This window comes from Vidua chalybeata, chromosome 3 (assembly GCF_026979565.1).
Source record: "Vidua chalybeata isolate OUT-0048 chromosome 3, bVidCha1 merged haplotype, whole genome shotgun sequence".
NCBI lineage: Eukaryota > Metazoa > Chordata > Aves > Passeriformes > Viduidae > Vidua > Vidua chalybeata.
In genome coordinates, this window is record NC_071532.1 from 9,451,927 (window position 1) to 9,472,333 (window position 20,407).

General features: G+C 40.1%; 1 protein-coding gene across 1 annotated transcript in view; it reads left to right on the forward strand.

Annotated features, from left to right (window-relative positions):
- Positions 1-1,123: 1,123 nt before the first annotated feature.
- The window catches only part of RPS6KA2 (ribosomal protein S6 kinase A2), a 157,136-nt gene continuing 137,852 nt past the window's right edge, over positions 1,124-20,407 (forward strand). The window contains exon 1 of the mRNA XM_053938453.1: positions 1,124-1,222. Coding sequence (XP_053794428.1) covers positions 1,124-1,222 — 99 coding nt within the window. The remainder of the gene's footprint in view (positions 1,223-20,407) is intronic.

Below are 20,407 nucleotides of genomic sequence, written 5' to 3' on the forward strand. Positions count from 1 at the left end.
AAGAAAGGCGTGTCTTGGTGCTCCTTGGTAGTCAGAAAGGAAAGGCTGCCATGGAAAAAGAGCCTGAACTGTGTGCAATAGGTAGAGAAAGCTCTTTGGTCTCAGCAACGCACTGAGATACATTAGTTTTTGAAGAACAGCTGAAAAATGTGATTTTGTTGCAGGGAGGTGGGGGTGCAGCTGTAAGTCTGCATGCTTGCATGCAGCTCAAAATTACAGCCCGTAAATAGATGTACATACTTAACCTCCTAGAAGGGCTGTAACTCCCTGCTGTAGTACAATAAGAATAGTAATACTTACCATTTAGATTGTGCTTTCTATTTTCAGAGCTGTGCCAGTGTTAGGTATTTCAATGTAAAGCGGGTGGGTGATTGTGAACAGGATATGGCGAGCTTTTCAATTTTGGGGGGGGGGGGAGGGGGGACGGGGACGACAGTGCTATTTTCCATACTCCCCGGAATAAAAGGAGACTCAAACCCTTCTATTCTGGCAGTGGGGGCACGACATCTTTCAGCTTTCTTCCAGGAGCGACTCTCACAGGGGAGCCGATTTCTTCTCGGATCTGACCACCACAGCCCTCAGTAATTATAGCAGCGTCTGAATTCTGAGCTAAAAACAGAAGTGCAGCATGTGCCTATTCCCCATGTGATTCAGAAAGCAGGAAATTGAAAGAGCCTGACTGAGAGGAGAGGGAGTGCAAAGCAATAGACACATCCAATATTTGTCTGAAACCTGCTACGCCTGGGACGCAGGAGCTGTCATCTGCCGGCGCTGATTCTGCGTGCAGCCTCAGCCGAGCCTGATTGGGCGTAGTGGGACCGAAGGCAGGGGGAGAGGCGGCGGGGACGGAGTTGGGCTCGCCGCACCGAAATGTAAACAGTGCGAAGCGGGAGGCAGCGCAGCGCCTTCATGCTCCGAGGAGCCGGCAGCTGGCTCCGGGCTGCCCCGGCTCCGGCAGGGACCTCCGGCGGCAGGTCTAGCTGTGGCCGGCTCGATGAACAAAACCAGGCACTTCGGAGGATCTCCTGCCTGTGGATATAGATAGGGGGCAATCGGGATGCGCTAGCTTTCTCCGCCGGCGCCGCAGCTCCTTCGTGCTCCGCGCCGCTGCTGGGACGGGGCGATGGACATGAACATGAAGAAGTTCACAGTGCGTCGCTTCTTCTCCGTCTATCTCCGCAAGAAGTCTCGGTCAAAGAGCTCGAGCCTAAGTAGATTTGAGGTAAAATTCGCCTTAACTTTACTAAATGTAGCAAATGCTGTTAGGTGCAGGTAGCAGAGGTACAAGAGAACGCCTGCATTTACTGCTGTGATAAGTAGTTAAAAGGTGCTCTTTCCCTGGAGGTGGTGATATTCGCACCCAATGTTCTTTGTTTCGGTATAATTCAGTGCTTTTTTTCTCGGTAGTATTCAATACATTGCATAATATATTTAGTGTGTTGCCAAGAGTCCTTTTATCAGCCTTGCAGGGGAGGAGGAAGCTGGTTCAGGACATCATGAAGTTGTAGGAAATAATTACAGATCCACTTAAATTAGCACAAATGACACCATAGTTTGAAATAGCCTCACATTTTAGTCTTCCCCTGCACGTGTACCATTCTTTCTTAGTGCTAGGTTTCCAAATAATTAATCAGTTTTCTAATGCCTTTCAAATATATGTGGTATGTTAGACCGGGATTCTCTTGATTATTTCTCCATAGGTTCTCAAGTTTGCACATATTTTTTGCATTTATCATCTCTCCTGGTATTTTTTCATTTACTTTGTTTTACGAGAAGTTGTTCTTTAGGAGCTGGGGGGACAATGTCAAATTAAACCTTTCATGATTTAGCAGTGTGGGGAGATGAAGGCAGTTCAAGTAGGAGGCAGTAGCAAATTGGAATGTGTGAATGGGTTAGAACCCGGATTTCTGCCTGCCTTCCTCAAACCATTGTTCTTCAGCCCTGTATTTCGAGCTGTGAATAGTCGGCAGGATGTGAGATCAATTGAATAGATGTCAGTTATATTTATTTTGTTCACTTTACCATTGCAGATGATCTGCAACCTCTGCATTAAAGTAGAGGTAGATGGGGTCTGATTCTCTTCTGTCTCACATTTATTTTGTGCTGTGTACTTCAACTGACCTCTGAGGAGTTACTCTGATTTGCACTGGTACTCCCAAGAGGATGATTAGTCTTACGCTGTGTGAATACATTTTGAAGAGTTATTCCCTTAGTGTCCTATTTAAAGCACCAGGTAATTGTTTGAACATAAAGTTCTTCATGTGTCATTGCTTAAGCAGGGCATGCTGAAAAGTCAAGTTTTTGACCTGTGTCTTTTGTTGTTTTTTATTTTCTTTCCTAACTATTTAAAACAAACTTCCTTGAAAAATGAGCATGTAAAATTTTATTTTCATCATCAAACAGGCATGCTAAGCATTTAAAACAAACTAACTCCCTCCTTGGAACAGTCGCATCCCAGTAGGACTGAGGGGAGAGATGGGGATACCTTTCCTTTCCTGATTGCCTAGTCAGAATCACAGAGCTTAAGCTAGAATAAATGTTCCTTGTAACACATTTTAAATTCTCTAAGCTCGTGCTCCAACAGAGACAAGTAGACCTGGAGTTAGTTGAAGGAGTTCTGAGACAAATGAGTATCTTCACAGGCCACCAGTGTCAGGATGGGATGTTAGGAGGGGAGTTGGATTAGAGAGAGCAGAGCCCCACCAGACCTCATAACTACTCATTTGACAGTGCCATAGTCCGGGAGAAACAGATTGCACCGTACTCATTATTTAACTTAGTAGATAATCCAGTGTGAATGACCAATACAACTCAGCACTTGTATCAGGCTAGACTCTTGCTTCACTTACAAAAAAAAAAAATAGAGTCTTTGCAATCCCTTTGTGTTAGATTTACTGGACTTCCTCAACAATTATGAGATAGTTTTCCCCTATGTGAGTTGTGTTGTAATGATTTTTTTCTGTTTTTAAATAATTTGCTTCAAGAAGCAACCTGATACATATCCTGTCCCACGTGTAGCTTCAGAGCATTTAATCTACTTCCCTCCTTTCTTCCCTGGCTTGTCAGTAATGACCAACTTGATGGAAAGTGACTCAGTATTATAATGGAGTGGAGAATAGGGGCTGTTCCATCTATGAAGAAAAAAATATCCATAAAATCTGTTCTTCTATTTAAGTGTGAAAATCATCAGAAATGTTTGTTCTTTGGGCAGGGGTGACGGCCAAACATGAACATCAAGTCTCCTCTGTGGTTTTCATCTCTCAGTACTTCTGTGTATAAATTTGTAATTGCAAGCTAACAAGTGCTTATCCGACAAACAGAAAATGTGAGGAAGCCTGTTAGATGGCTTTTTTAGAAGTGAGAATATTCTTCATCCTAGTAGGTAGATATTTTGAAAGATGAAGTAAAAAGATACAGGTTGTTACATTGTGGAATAAGTAAAATAAAGGAAAGAAATTTGGAAAAAACACATAGGGCATTGCTTTGCTTAGTGTGCATTAGCTAATGTACCTGGCAGAAATTTTGTTGCACGATGTCATTTGAAATTTGGAAGGGAACTGTTTTTACTAGGTTGTGTGGGATTTTTTTTATGTTGTTCTTTTGGCAAGTTGGGAAGGAGGGTTGAAAGGTTTAAGATAGATACTCCTAGGCTCAAGCATTTAATATGCTTAAAATAGCACTATTAGAGTAGATTCGAAAATAATACAATATTAGTTATTAATATCATGATTAATTACTTTTTCTACTGTGATATTCTACACTTCAAATTCATTTGTAATGAGAGTGGCAGCTTACAGGGCCAGGATACAGCTGCAGAAAAGGACTTAGCAAATCACAGCTTGTAACCTGACCTTTACTTGATTGTTTCAGATGCCAGTGTCATTGCTATACATGAAACAACAAGGTGATCACTTGGGTAAACAGCTGGGTTTCACACTTTGTCCTGCTAAAAGAGGCAGAGTGCACTCTGGTAAATGAAATGGTATTAGGGTTTCATTTCATCTTGCCTAAAATTCACGCCCTTTTTATTATTCTGGAAAAATCTGGCTGAAATTTGAATTTATTTGGCTACAGTTTAGGGGTTTCAGTTTATATTATTTTTCAGTATGGCCTGCATTGTCCTTCATTGAAAAGGTATCTAGTGATGTAATTTTATTGAATGTGCAGAGCCAAGTTTTGCCCTTCTGCATGCACAGAGTTCTGATTGAAGTCAGCTGAAAATCCAGGAAAGTCAATGGGAACTGCATGTGTGCATCTGAGAAAGGGCTTTGTTTATGGTTCTTGCTGAGTGTTGATGAACATGAATGTGAAACCATCAGGATAAAGTACACACAGTGGGGATCTGCTAAAGACTTTGAGACCCAGTGGAATGCATCTTATGGCAGTAAGCAATATCCCTTGATTTATAAATCAAAATTTAAATATGCCATTGGAATAAGCTAGGAAATAACTAAGCATATAAAGAATTTGATAATATTAATTCCAATGATGCAGGAATATCTTTTTTTTTTTTTCCTTTTGAGAAAACTACCAATCAAAACATTACCTTTTATTCTTTTTGGAGATGTTTCTGACTTTTGTGTTCCTGACATATTTTTAATTCATTATTCTTAACTTTAAGTCTTCTAATTTGTTTTTAGTTTTACTGGTAATGATGAATCCAAATTATGTTTAATCTACGTTTGGGGCTTAGAGCCTAGCAGAGTTCTCGGAAATTAATTCAGAATTAATTTGGGGCCTGGTGTGCCTTGGCATGGTCAGTTTGAGGGGCAGGATCTCCTGGGGATGATTCAAGCGTGGGTCCTCCTTTGGTTCAAGCACTGGCACGAAGGAAATGGAAGCGAGCCTATGAAGGCTTGTAAGTAGCAGTGCAGAAGGACTGGCACTGGCTTTGTAATACTTCATTACAAGGGATTTTTGGTTCTAATCTTAGGCTCTGATTCTGATTTCCTACAAGCTAAAGTTACAGCAGCCTTAGGAAAGAGCCAAAAAACTGCTCATTTTCCACAGTGGGCTGGAGCAACAACGCTTTGCTTGCAAACGCTTGTGAATTCTTCTGCACTTGTATAAAGAGAAATTATGTTCCTTATCAACAGTATGTCTTTTTTTCTATCTTTTTTTGTTTATTATTTTTATAGTTACTCACTTGGTAGAGGAGTAGAGTCTTTCTGTCAAATGTTAGCCAGAATAAAGGCAAGTTAAAGAAAGGAGATGGGGATTATCAGCCAAAGAACATCTCTGCAAGGTCTAAGTCTTGAGGCAGCTTTAGTTTTTACTTTTTCTCCCCCGTGGTAATGATCATCTTTTTGATGTGTGTTCTTGTTACAGCAGAAGGTACTGACACTGTTGCAGTGTCTAACTTCCCCCAGCTGCAGGCAAGACTTTTACAAGAAAATGCTGCAGTTCTTGTAGTCTTGCATGGCTTGCTGGGGGGAAGGGAGGCAGGGAGGGGAGAGAGAGCAAGAGCAGGAAGAGTGTGTAGTCCCTCAGATAGGTCACTTGAGGAGCCAGGAAATCTATTTTTCAGGCTCATTTTGACAACTTGCTGTGTCATTACAGATGGTTCAGATCTTTGTGCTTTGCATTTCCCATTTGAAAAAAGGAAAATTATTATAAATATTCAAGTCCTTTGATAAATATTCTACCTGTTTACCCTGGGTTTGAGGGTAATACTGATATGTGTACACGTTCATAATAAAGGAATTGCTTCCAATTCCCCAACTGCTTCTGATTTTATCCCAAATAAAGCCTTATGTGCCTCAGGCTTGATATGTGCTCCTTCCAACAAGCCTTAAATTAACTGCTGAGGTACAGAAAGGAAAAATTAAGCAGGTAGATGTAGGGATAATGTACACAGAAAGCTGGGACTGAAAGGCATCTAAAAATCCTTGATCTAGACCCCTCTTCCTCCTTAGGCAGCATCAGCTATATCTAAACTCTTCCACCAAAGACATTTTTCTAACCTCTTATTGAAAGCCTCTAGTGGTAAATGCCCATAACCTCTGTACATGGTATATTTTGCATTATCCTTAGCATCTGAGGGTTTTCCTAATATCTTAGACAAGTTTCCTTAAGGCAGTTCAAGCCTGTGTCTTCTTGTCCTCCCCACTGTAACTGTGAAAAGGAGTTTCCTTCTCTTTGCAGCATGATTTTTATGCATTTGGAAACTGTTCAGGTCTCTTTTCTCAGTCTTTCTGGAAGGGTGGGAAAAATTTCTTTTCTCCTTTCTGAAAGTTAGGGCTTTCAGGAACAAGAGCCTGGGCCAGTTACAGTGACATTGTTAGGGAGTATCTCTTCCTTTTTTGGATGCTAGTTGTCCCTCATAAAAATCAATTATATCTCAAAGGCCCCTACCCTGCCAAAGACCAATCCAAATTGTCATTTTATGCTCCATTTCCACCATCTCAGTGTCTACATGATTCCTTGATCTGATGGTATTTGGCATCCAAGCCAGTGCTGACAGAGCTGATCCATGGGCTCTGGCGTCAGATGAATTTTGACATAGATCACACAACTAACTCAGTCTCTGGTCACAGAGCCAGGGTACACGAATGTTTGGGCATAGAGCAGGGGCATGGGATCACCATATAACAGAAGAGATCTTCATTTGGTTGTGGGATAAGTTCTGTCTGATCCACAGATGGGACCCACACGTGCCTACAAAGCAGTGATGGAATGACTGACAGGGAGAGGGCAGTGCCCTTTCACTCTCTGAGCCAGCTAGTGCCCTGATTCCCTGTGCCTGGAGCATCTGTGTGTGGGTGTACAGGAGATGAAGAGCTGAACCTCAGGGACTGGATGGAACCTGTGGGCAGCTGAGCATTTATTTGCAGTAATGTAGCTTTATGCAAGTGTAATTTTATTTGAAGTTTTAGCTCATAGTATGATGACCTGTCTGACCCTGTGGCACAAGAAATCTGTTCTCGGAGGGTTTAGCTCTCCTACATCTATTTTTATTATTAGTAGCATTTGCTTCATACATTTTTCTGCTGTTCTCAGAAGAAGACTCCTTTTGTGTGTGCTTTCGCATTTGTGTCATCACAGGTAACTGGAAGTATTTCTAAAGTAAGACAGAAATTGGAACAAAATCCCTCCTTATGTTGATTTGCCAGTTACTCAAGTACAAATAATTTTCATCTAAATATTTTCTAGTCATTTCCTTTTGTTCATTTAACAAGACTTACTGTCCCAGTTCAGAAGGGATTCTGTAAAAGTGCTGTTAATAAAGTCTCCAAGTACTGCAGAGAAGCAGCAGTTGGTTCTGCACGCAGGACACACTGTGTGTGTGTTACCATCAGCTCTTACACAGAGCTTTTCTGCTTTGCTTCCTGGAGAACAAAGTTTCAGGAAATGAAAAAGAGCGATGTGATTACCAAACCTGCTTTGAAAATAGCTTTCTGACAGAGGATATGTAAGGAAGCAAGTGATCCATCCATTCGAGGTCCTTGCACGACAGTTGCGATTCGCGTGCGGGGAAGTGCCTTCCAGGCAAACAGTTTGGGGTGCACATTTCCTCAGTGAGTGCATGGATGGTGATGGGGTGGCCACAGCATGGCTTTGGAAGGCTTCAAGGGAGCAGTTGTCCTTTGCTGTTCAATCTCTCTCACTTCTTTGAAGTGTACTGTATTTGAAACATATCAGTGTTTCAGCAGAGCTGCTTTTACTGTGAGATGTGGGAGAACTTACAGCTCTCTTCTAGCTGAGAGCAGGACTTCAAGGGTACTGGAAATGCAAACCTTTTAGAGCACAGAAGACAAAACCACAAAGTTTACAGTGAAGAAAATATTTTCCTCAGATTACAGATTATTATTAGACATTGTGTAGCAGTTCATAGGCAAGAAGGGAAGATACAGTTTGCCAGTGTGCCTTCAGGTGGTAAGTAATGATAGTAATAGGCAAAGTGACAGTTGACTCATTAAACCTTAGCACATGAACTCATATAAAATCCAGATGTAATTCAAGAGTGTCATGCCTCTTTCCTGCAAGGCCAAATCTGAGCCTGTGTAAGACTGGCAGAAAGCAGTAAATAGTTTTACTTTCAGGAATTGCTATGAGTAAACTGGGGTGGGGGGTGAGCTGAGTGTGTGGGTTTATCTATAACCTTCACCTTTCTTTTCTTTTCTTTTGGTAGAAATTTCTGTTGCTTTTTTCTAGTGAGTAACAACGAAAATCCTGCATCAGTTCAACTTTGTTTTCTCTACCTTCATGTTGCCAGCAACTAGTGGACAGGTTTTGTGACTCTGTAAGATATCTTAGTCTTAAACTTCTGCATCAGTAGATCTCCATGCCAGTCTTTGATGTATTATACAATCTCTGTGCTTAGGATGTGTCTGAGACAGCAATTAAACACTGTAATTGCATTAATTGAAAAGCCATCTCTCTAAGTATCTGAAACCCTGCTGGATCTGCTGCTAGTCTGCACAGTTCCAACTTTATGGTTATGGTATGGTTATGCATTGCAATTATTACTAAAGAGTAATCTGAAAGCAAGCCTTTATGTTAGATTATTTCTGTGACACAGTTCAAGACCAATTCATATCACTAGATTTGATCTTTTTTAGTATTTAGTGTGTGCAGATGTTAAATAAAACATACTTCAGAAGTTTTTTATGACATTTCATTATGTCGTAAAAACTTGAAGCTCTTTCCTGGCAAGTAAATCACTTATTTTTATTCCAAAACAAACTCCTTAATATTCAATTAAATCAACACTATTAGGATAGCTAAACCAAGATGTTTTCAAAATGCGAATGATTTTCATGTGTTGGCATTGTATGGCTGATTTCAAACTCATTGCAGTGCCTAAATTTGAAAGAATGGAGAAGATGATGGATCTGTTCTTGTTTTTCAGACTCTTGTACCCTTGAGAGTTACCTTCTCAATAGGCATGAAAGGAGGGAAGGAAAGGGTGGTAGTTAATCTTAGCTTTTACTTCTGCATTCTGTCAACTTCTCTTCAAATTCTACTTCCAAAGGAGGACCACATGGCTGGGCTTACTCAAGAAATGGGTGAAAGTGGGTTATATGAGTCCACACAGAAAAGTGCTATGTGTTGTAAAGGCAAGAAAGTCCCCACTGAAGCAGGCATCAATTAATCCCTCTCAGTCTCTCCAGCACTGTGAAATTGCCCAGGTTTATGATGATAACACTGTTCTATTTTCGTTATTTAATCCTCTTTTGTTCATGGTGAAGTTTTAGCAAATGTAAGGTAGAAAATACATAAAGCTAATAAAGCAGGAGTTGGGTCAAACTAAGCTGAGGGGGATTGAGGGGAGGCTTTGCTTTCTCCTCTAAAAAGTTTTAATGTGCATTATCCTTAGGTTTGTGGCTAAATTAACCTATTATGTCATAAGGATAAGCACTTTGGGGGCATTTTCTCTGGTCTGAAAAAAGATGGTTGTGCTACCATGTTAACTACAAACTGATCCAAGACAAAAAAAAAAAAAAAAAATCACCCATGTTAGCAGAGCTGGAGACAAACCAGTTTCCCAAAATCAGTTGCTAGATTTGTTTTTTCCCTCATGATTTCAAGTTTTTATCCATTTGCAGAATTGAAGAATCTGTACTGAAAACATACTTCAAGTGCACCTTTTTTTTTTTCATAATTTTGTGGAAAAATTGATGTCACAACATAATATACCAAGTGGCAATGCTGATAAGGATGATGGGCCACAGAACTTTGTCTCCAAAGTAGAAACTATTTATTCACCCACTTTCCCCAGTTCCAACAGCACAGTTATGGCAGCATCCAGATGTCTTCTTTTCTCTTCCTATGGTTATTAATGCCATTGGTGCTACAGCTTCCCTTCCAACACAGCAGAGGAACTCCATCTGTATTTGCTTTTCTCTGAAAGACCATGTGCTGAAAAAAAAAAAAGCCTAATAGCATCTTTTGCCTGATGGTATGAAATGAATTTCTGGAAGTCCTCTCTGCAACAGGGATTTTTTTATTCTAGCAAAGAAATTTTTAATTTTTCCCAGACAGGAAAACCCATGGGACATTAGAAGGAATACTGTTAATGATTCTGAGGATTGTCACTTCCAAAGCACAGACTACCTCTTGTGATTATCTGCCAAAAGATACATGTGTTATCCTAACTGCCTTTTTGAAAATCTCTCCACACATCAGGATAAAGCTTACATACCAATTTACTCTTGGAGATGGGTATTCCACTGTGAAATGGTGTAAGTTACCCATAACAAAGATAATTATGTGAATGGTGCTAACTGCAATTTTTCCCTTGCTTGGTTTAAAAGCATTTTTTCTCTCTCTAACAGATTATAAAAGAAGCCGTAAAATTAATTTGAGTAATGTTTGTATTGAAAGAAATGCTATAATAGGCAGACATTTGTGATGTCATGGGAGGAGTTGTTTCCCTGGAGTTGTAAGGAAAGTTTTAAGGTTTTGACTTAGTGTTTCTGTCTTTCTCATAACATGTGTCAAATGAGTGAATTAAAACGGTAATCTTTTCCAATGCAGATGATCTGGGTCATTTCAAAAACATAACTTTTATGAAGAGTCTTATTTATGAAAAACAGATCAGTCCTTTGCTTCTGCTCATGACCACTTATTCTTCTATTGATCAGTTTAGGGTTTGCTTTTTGCCTCCTTTTTTGTGTTCATCTCTTCTTCCTTGTTGTTAACCACAGGCACAACCATGGTAATTATAACCTATTCCCAGGGAAGTGGGGACTTAAAAAACATTTAATGGGCTGTATGCACCACAGCCAAGAGAAAGTTTGCCCTTTTACCCTAGCTTTTAAAATCCTTCTGCTGGTGTGAAATTTGTAGGACTGAGAGAGAAATAAGAATAGAGCTCTCTCCATGGAGTACCACTATGGTCTACAAGCACTCATTTATCATTCTGGTGATCAGAGAGCTGTTGTTATCTGGGATTTTGTGTCATCTCTTCAGGGAGGCACATCAACTCCCCATTTTTCAGTTACTGAAGAGAAGAAATTAAGTTGTTTTGCCCTCCTGGGATATGATTCTTTACTCTTGTCTGCAGGCTTTTCTTCCCTCTTGTAAATAAAGGTTGAAGATTTGAATGTGCTGTGTGCTGGTGTAGAATCACGCAGCTGGGCTGCGGAAATGCTGAGCTCCAATGGGAGCTGTGCCCTTGAGACCAGGCTCTTGTCTCCTGGTGTCTACTGAAACTCACTTTGCCTTCTCAGATGTTTCCCTTGTAAGGTAACAGTTATGCTTTTTCCTTCTCCCTCACCCTATCACTCATCTGATTCAGCTTTTTTGTTTTATGCTTTAGACTCAAACAATGCCATCACATGTTTTTACTTTTCTTATACTGTGTCTGCTTTGGTACTTTCCACCCTCACTTCACTGAGGTAACTGGGCAGCCATCAGTAAAAACAAAACTTTGTTTGAGGAAGTGCTGATTCAGAGATGATACTCACCTCTGAGGCTGGGCAGTGGTCAGATGGCTCTGGAGCAAATCCCAGATGCAGTATTTACTGCATATCTCAGAAATGTCCCCATCTCATATACTTCAGTCCTTGCCTATTTTGCTTCAAATGTCTCTGCATTTTGGCTTTCTGTAGTTTAAATGTCTTGTGATCATTTCTCCTTCAGGGAGAGCAACAGAAGAAACTCCTAGGGAGTCCCCTTGCCTCACAGCTCCTGAGTGTGTTGCTGAGGGTTTCATACCTATGACTCAGCTCTGTTCCCAGTTGAGCATGAGCGTCTGTCTGTCTGGGATTTCAGCTTTATATAGTACAATTTTCACAGCACTTCTACTCTGACTTTGAAGCACGGTTACTATGACATCTTCAATATCTTAGAAAATAGTGAAATAAAGATAACAATGTTCACATTTTGTGTTGCATGACAGCTTTTGTGCCTGTTCTGTCTCTATGTTTTCTTTTGAACCTTGATGAAAACAACTCACAGTGAAAATGAGATCCCTTGTCATTCTAGACATGTGAAATTATGCAAAGTTGCATGGTTTCTGCTCAGTCATCACCTATTTCAACTTCCTGAAAGGAGTAAACTGCGTAGTTGTTCATCTTGGGATTTCCATGACAAAGTTAAAACTAGCCTGCATTAATTTATTCATTTATGATAAAAAGATTTCCCACTGAAAGCACCTTACCATTTGTTGTAAACCAGTGCAAACCTACATGATTCAGAAGAAAAGCAAATCAAATAGCTCTATTTCCCTCCCCAGAACTATAATGAGATCTGAATCAGAAGAAAACTTCTATTGCTTTTGTTGGGACACAACACCACAGCAGACTGGCATTGTTGTTGATAGTGCAGCATTCCCTCCTCATTTCCAAAACTTGAGATATAGCAGAATGCTTTAACAATCTACTCCAGGTAAACTTCCTTGGCTTCTCTGTCTTCTGGCTGGTTGCCAACTAAGACTACAAAAAACAAACAAAAAAAAACCCCACACAGTTTAATGTTTAAACATATCTTGTATTATTACCAACTTCTGGGCTAGCACAAAATTAGTGTCCTCTTAGCTGAATGTGTAAAAGAGGGTTATGCCCTGGCCAAGCTTGTGAACCTAGAAGGCTAAATTTGATAGTGTTGTTGGGCATTGCTTATAGCAATACATCTGGATCTGAAATCACAATATTTTATCCATGTGGCCTCTAAAATATACTGAGACTGTCAAATCAGGAATCTCTCTTTTTCTCAGTGTAATTCAAACTCTTGTCTTGGATCTTAAAGAGTGTCTTGTTCTTTCCTCCTAAACTAAAAACTCTTCAAGGCATATTTATTAAATAAAACCAGCAAAGTGAATCTTGAACTGCTGATGTTCCCAGCTAGTAGTGGATGAATGAGGTATTCTGTTACTCCTGCAGGGATGCAAACCAAAATGTCAGAGTATTACACTGGTTTTCCTTTTCTTTTCTGAAATGATGGTGTGTCAGTGTGCTGTGTGTCCATCATGTAGTCATCTGTGTGAACACAGGAAACTGACTGAAAAACTCAGTTGTTGATTTGGTTTCCTTTTTAGCATAGGTCCCTAAGAAAATAAGGCTTTATACACGCCTCCACTCTCCTTTCTCGCCCTTTGCTTTGAAAGAACCGTCAAATTTAACAGAGAAAGGGAGAAAAAATAGTGTTTTTGAAGACATAATGTTCCTGTAAGATTCTTGAAAATAGGACCCTAGAGAAAGGACAACACTGCTACCCCAAAATGAAGGAACAGGGAGTGGGAGCAAACTTATTTGCCACTAAAGAAACCAAACAGAGAGAGATGGTGGGAGAGAAGGGGACAGCTTGATAAGAAATGGGGATTTCTCACTTCTCTCTTTTCAGAACATTACTAGACTTTGATGCCAGGAAGCAAAATAGGATTTTTTTGGGGAGAAGTGTGTTTGGATTTACTGCAGAAACAAGTGGATTAGTCTGTTTACCTGTGTAAATATTTGGGCTTTGAAATACTATAGTCCCCAGCAATTATGTCATTTATCATAATAGTGCTGTCTTTTACTGATGTTTTTCCCTTACAATGAAGTAAGCAAGCTCTTTTGTTTTAACAACTCCTGCTTCTAATGTAATGGGTGAAGCAGAAGTCATCACTAGCTGTGCTATTTTATCAAGGTTACTGAGATGCATTTGCTGTAAGGGGCAGGCAGTGTAGTATAATACTGTTTTTTTTTTTTCCCTTTGGAAACCAGTGATCATCTTTGTGTGGAAATGTATTAAAGATATTTGCTTGAAGTCACTTAAAATGTGATGCACCAAGGGGGAAAAAGAAGCATTTGACTATAATTTGTGGAGTAAAAAGCTCACAGAACATAAAAAATAAAATACTAATTTATCAGTAAAATTATTTTTAAAATCCTGTAGAAGTTAGTAGAAAGTAAGTTGGGTTTCCATCAGGGTGCCCTAAGGGGACTTATGTATGTATACATAGGCTGGCAACGAATTCATCAGAAAAAATTATCATAGTATTATAACTTACAAGGTTTTAGAAGCCTTGTTACAGAATTATAGTAGAATATCAGTGTTTGCTTGAAATATCCTGTCTCACTAGCTCCTTGTTGCTTTGATGACATGAATAATTAATTTCTTTGGATAAAAGTGGATATTTAGACTGGCAAGAGAGGCTTTGCAGGTGCAATGATGAGTCCTCAGGCAGGAATATTTGAAGTAAGGAAGTCTGGGAAGAATATTGGTGTTTACTGATGCTGTAATCGAAATAGTGCATTATAATAATTGCTTTTAAATTCTGTTGCATATAACTAAACACTATCAAATTACTTAGATTGGTGTTCATATTTGCAATGCTGAACAGTCAAGTGGGTCAATCTGCAAAATTTTGACATTTTCTGATGTTTGCAGGATGTGTAAATAGCAAAGCAAGATCTCTGCTTGGTGGCACTTCACTTGGTGAAGCTGCTGAATTTCTTAGCCAAGACCTGACTACATACCTGTGCCCCACAAACTGGAGTTAAAACTGATCACTGTTGCACAGCCTCCTTACACTTTGCCTCTGAATTACAAATAAGACATCAATGCATACAGGAGAGTAGGGGACTTGTGTGGGCACGTATAACAAATGTTTTACACTAACCAGATTATGCACATCTTTTTAACAGACAGTCTGTTCTGTTGTTTGCAATAAAGGGAACATAAGCAAATAATGTCTAGTGGTCTTTGCTCTTTTTCAGGATGGTTTCTGAACAGGATTCAGATGATACCATTTCTAAGGAATGTGTTGTAATTACAGCCGTGTTTTGTGTGTATATATGTGGCATTTACATGAATAATGCATTTAACAGTGTAAATACATATAGTGTGGCAGTTTTTCCACGGAAAATGCTGCTAAGAGGATTAGAGTTTGATCTCATAATACTGTACACAGCCTGTCATTGACTCAGAACAGAGGATTGTTTAGTTCTGGCGTCACCAAACAGATCAGAAGCTCACATTCTTGCTGCTGGCATTCTGTTTGAACTGAAATTGCTAAAAAGATAACATCTTTTTTTAAAACTTATGAAAGTCTCTCCCCAAACTGATATTTTGCAACTTATTTTAAAAATGTTTTCTCCATTTCAGGGTTTTAATTCCTCTTAAAATGATTTTTAGGGCATAAATGAACAATTTCTGACCTTGTTCCTTCCCTTTTGTTCTCAGGGTTGAGCCATTTTTATATATTGTCTCCTGTCCCCACAGGTGTAGATTTTTCCCTTTTGGTCTGTTAGAGGCTCTTCCTGTCCCTGAAAAGTGCTACTAATGATGTATCATCTTTTTCTCAGCTGCATCTTCTGTTCTACTGCTGAGGCCCATCCTGTAGACCAAGTCACTTAACCTCCCCTTGTTTTAAATATCTTATAAACAACCATTCTTGTCACTAACTGAAGCAAACAAGCTCATTTCGTGCTGCAAATGTACTTTATTTGAAAGTTCTGAGGTTTTTCTGCTGCCCTCACTTCCACTCTGCAGCCCTTCCCTTTCTCTAGAATGGTAGAATGGCTTGGGTTGGAAGGGTCCTTCAACATCATCTTGTTTCAAGTTCCCTGCCATGGCCAGAACACTTTTCACTAGACCAGACTGCTCAAATCTGTATCCAGCTTGGTCTTTAACATGTCTGAGGATGGGGCATCCCTAACTTCTGTGGGCAGTCTGTTCCAGAGCTTCACCACCCTCACAATAAAGAATTTCTTCCTAATATCTTACCTAAATCTAGCCTCTTTCAGTTTAAAGTCATTATCCCTTGTTCTATCACCACATATTCTCCCTTCTGGTGTTGTACCGAAGGCTGAGGACCCACTTTGGCCAGGGAATGTCTGCAGGTCATGGAGGGCAGCTCATCATTCATATTTAAGTCCTAACCACTGAGAGATGTTTTTGCTTTTGCACTGAATTTTCTAATACACACTGCACAATTTGCTAGTGACACACATGGCTTAAATATGAAATCACCAGTTGCATACCTCTTTGGTTTTTCAAATATCTGTGCTGCTTTACAAAGCCTTCCAGCTTTTCCTTTCACAGTTCATCATGCTAAGGAAGTTAATGGCTTGCACCCAAAACTTTCTCTGGGTTGCCAATGCATTTATTAGCATAATATTAAGGACTATGAGAGTTTTTGATTCTGTATGATAATCAAAGCTATCTGCATGATTATAATGGTAAAACTCCAAAACAAAATTTAGACATTCTTTTGGTTCAAATAATAGATGTGTGTGTTCTCCACTGGGCTCCATTTCTTCCAGATAAATAGCTCTCACTCACAGAGAACACCCACACCATCAAGCTTCCCCAGTGCTAGTACACCACTGGTTTATTTCACAACCAGTCTGTTCACAAGCTACTTATTTTTCTTAGAAACTTGAAGATGGGAAACTCTCCATTTATTTGTTGTGCAAGTGTCCCTCAGACGAGACAGGTACTCCCTGGTCACTTGCACTGGAGTTCTTTACTGTGCCACCATGGTGAGCTCTTGTGCTCTTATCTGTCCTGATTTCAGTGGTACTGCAGCCACCTTCTAGAGAACCAGGTTTATGCTTACTACTCCTACACTAAAAGCACTTTGGTTCTGGACCAACCAACACTGAACTCCCCAGCATTCTTTAAGTAGACTTTCCTAGAGCTTACTTCATGTTTGCATTTTGGATTAATATTCAGGGTTCCTGGTAGTTTGAGCAAAGAGATACAAAATACTGTAAGGTTTCCAAACCTAAACTTTTATCTTATGGAAAAAAAAAAAAAAAAGAGTGCAGTGTCAGAATAAATTTGGTATGTGTTTCCTTGCCTTTGTTTCTTCCCTTGCTTAGGTATTGTTGGGTTTTGATCAGGGTGCCCTAAGGGGACTTATGGATGTATATTCAGATCTCTGCATCTGATTAATCTTTAAAAGTTTTTATCCTACCAAGTCCTGCACAGCTTCCCATCCCAGATACTCCTCTGAAAGGATTTGTGCTCTGACCACATTGTTTCTCTTCCTGACTAGTCACATTCAACAATACCCCTCTCTGGAGGGGTATATAAACAGGAAAACAACTAAATATAGATCACAGAGAAAGAATAGAATGCAACAGTGTGGATAAAGAGAAGGACTGCCTGCACAGATGGTGTAAGGCCTAGAGGAAATGTGGAGGGGGGGGGAGAGAGAGAGAGGCTTGAGAATGAACAGAGATGGGTAAAAAATTACCTGTGGCACAAACTGTTTATGGGAGAAAGGAGGCAGGCAGAACATCCCTCTTTTGCCTGGAGCAATCTGTAATGAACTGGGTTAGCATGATCAGAGAACAGAGGCCAAACTAGACTTGGAATCTTGTTTCCTTCATGATTATCTGCTGCCTTGATTAGAAGCTGGTCAGCAGAACAGTCTTGAATATTGCAGCCACCTCCTTGGGGGCAGCCTGCTTTGGTGGAGCAGAAGGCAGGGGAGGTCAGCCTTCATATTAAACAGAACATAGATATAATATCATGGAATGGCACACCATGACAAATTTAGGGAGGTGCTGTTGCAGGCATCTTCCTGCCTTGGTCTATTACATTTTTTAGTTTTATTCTCTTATGTATTAACACAAGTTGCTGACCCAGAACAGTCTAACAGCCTCTGGTCAACAGACTGGCTTACAGGAGAAAGAGGAGCCTTACATGTCTCCTTCTCCTTCCTGCAGCCCTTACCCAGCTCTTACCCTTTCTGCCCAAGCAGGTGGGATGTGACTGCAGCACACTGCTGTGCCCTTACACATATGCAACAGGATCCATCTGTATTCCCAATTTCCACTTTCTCAGCAGGCATGCACTGCTTTGAGTGCCTCTGTAAATTGGGAAGATGAAGTGCTTCTGTGGTAAATTACCCACTTTGCAGCAGTGGCAGCAGGAGGGAATGGGTGGCTGTGCTTCAGCAGCCTGCAAACAACACCCTGGTGTCTTGGCTCAAATCTTGGACAAAGCAGGGTTGACACTGATACCCCAGGCTGTGGACTAGGGCAGTGATGGGCAGATCTCTATCTGTACTGCCTCTGACACAGCAGCAGTAATTTTCAAGGGAGATGGAGGAACATATTTGGTTGGGAAGCAGAAACATATTAGATTCCCATTTCTAAGTCTGCAAAACCATGATGGTTGGAGCCTTGGTTCATTTTTGGAAGGATACACAAAAATCTGTGTAAATTAAGGCTGGATTAAAAACCTTCTGCTGCTTCTTTCTGTGCACAAATGGCTTCTTTACAAATAACATGTTGTCTGTCTTTCTCTTCCCCAGCATCCTTCCAACAGTTCTGCACAGACTAGACAGTTAGTTGCTGATGACCTCTTTTTGGAATCGATGGTTATGTGGGGCTTTTTATATTGCCAAGCAATTTTATACTGTTTTGTTTTCAGGTCTATGTATAAGTCTGCAATTACTCATAATTTTTTGTTTAGAAATATAATTGGAAAAAAATTATAGTGACAGAAAATAGCCATCCAAAATCCCATTTAAGTGTTAAAATCATTCTTCATTCTACCTTTTATTCGTGAAATGAGACACATGTTCATTTGAGGAAATTTGTTCTTGTTTGAGCAAGAATGAGATAAAAAAAGACTATTGTAGGAAAGCTTTAAGGGGTCTATTTTTCTGGAAATTAGACAGCACATTTTATAATGTTCCAAAATGGGGAATAAGTTTGACTTTTTTTTTGGTTTTTGGTTGTTTTGTTTTTATTTAACTAACTTGTTTAGAAGAATGGTATTTGACAGTTAATTTATTTTTACAAATCAAATATATCAGTATTAATATTGTTGGATTTAAAGCACCAGAGAGCTAAGTCTGATATTAATCTGTTTGTGGAAAGATCATATTTGAAGAGATTATACTGCAAGTATTTTGATGAGAAATACTACTTATTATTGAGGAAGAGCCAGTAATTGCATTTATATTACAGCAGAAAATTATGGGGAGTAAAATCAATGTATATCAGTTGTTCAGTTTTCTTCAAAGTGCTGCTGACTGACTTCATTCTCCACTCTTCATTCTCCTGCATGGCAAAATCTATTGTGTGTACCTGCATGGTTTTGGTTTTTTTGTTTCTTTTTCCTGGCAGTCAGGAAAGGTACCTTGCTGTTTGAAAAGATTAGACTGATTATAGCAAGTATTAAAGATGACACATCTCACCCCTTCTGTCCCCAGTAAGACCAAGGTGGCCCAGCAGTAGAACCAGTGCAGAGAAGGCTGTACAGAGAGTGCTCTACCCATCCAGTGTCCAACAGAAATATGTTATTGGTCCTTTAGAGATGGGAGTCTGCTGCAGACTCCAAATTGTTCTATGAGTTTTGTTCTTTTTCTTCTAACAAGGAGTTTCTCTAAGGAAGAGCTGGGATTGTTTTTTAATGTGGTATTAAGTGGCATTACTTCTCAGGTTGAAACTCTTTAACGGCAATACTTGCCACATAGGTCTAACCTAACGTTGGTTAGACAAGTAACTGTGAATTAACAATAAGGTAAATGGTTAAGAATCTGTTTTATGTATGCCAAATAAAGGCTATTGTCAGTTATTGTTAACAGATATCTGCATTTTTGTTGCTTTATGTATCTGTTATTCTAAAAGTATATAAGTGCTTATGCAGCTTTATATGTTCTGTATTTACGAGAAATCACAATTCAAATGGACAATTGGGTGATAATGAGTTGAAGCCTTCAGTTTTTTTATTTAGCACATGCATAGAGCTGTAGATTCTCCATGGCCCCTGCCTCCTTTCCCCAGTTCTGGCCCCTGATGCCATCAGCAGTCCTGCTGCAGCCCCTGGCTGTACACAGTTGTGTGCATGCAAATTAACACACACATATGCACACATGTGTGCCTTCTCCATGCTCCAGACAGCTCATTTCACAGATTTCAAACTTGTCCCCACCTTGGGTTCACAACCACCACTGCCTGAGCCCTTTGGTCCATACCCTGAGCCTTGGGTATGTCTGAGAAGAGGCTGTGATGCCTTTCTTTTTGGGATGTTTTGCCACACCAGAAATGCAAGAGGAGCGGTGGCCTTTCAGTTCATTTGAGGAGCTGTTTCTGTAGCTGTGGCTGCTCTGTGTTGGTGCTCACCAACAGGACATGGCTGTGCCAGATGCTTTGATTGTGAAGACAGAAAATGTCCTGTGGACTTTGTAAGTAAGGGGTGCGACGGCAAGGCTGGCAATGGGGGGCTATAGCAGAAAGGGGGGATGTTCAGCAAAACTCAGAGCAAAGATGCAGTGCTTCAGAAGGGAAGAAGGCTCCCTTTGAACTCTTGTTTCAAATGAGAGGAGAAGGGAGGAGAGAGGAGCGTGGCAGAGGGAGGAAAGGAGGCACACTGAAATAGAAGACAGAGAAACAAGGGTGTGGAGATGATTGGAGTGAACATTCAACACAAGGCTGAGAAGCTTGTCAGAAGCTTATAGAATGCTGGATGTCTGGAAAAAGCTAAAACCTGTTTTGACTGTTTCAGCAGCTGCTCC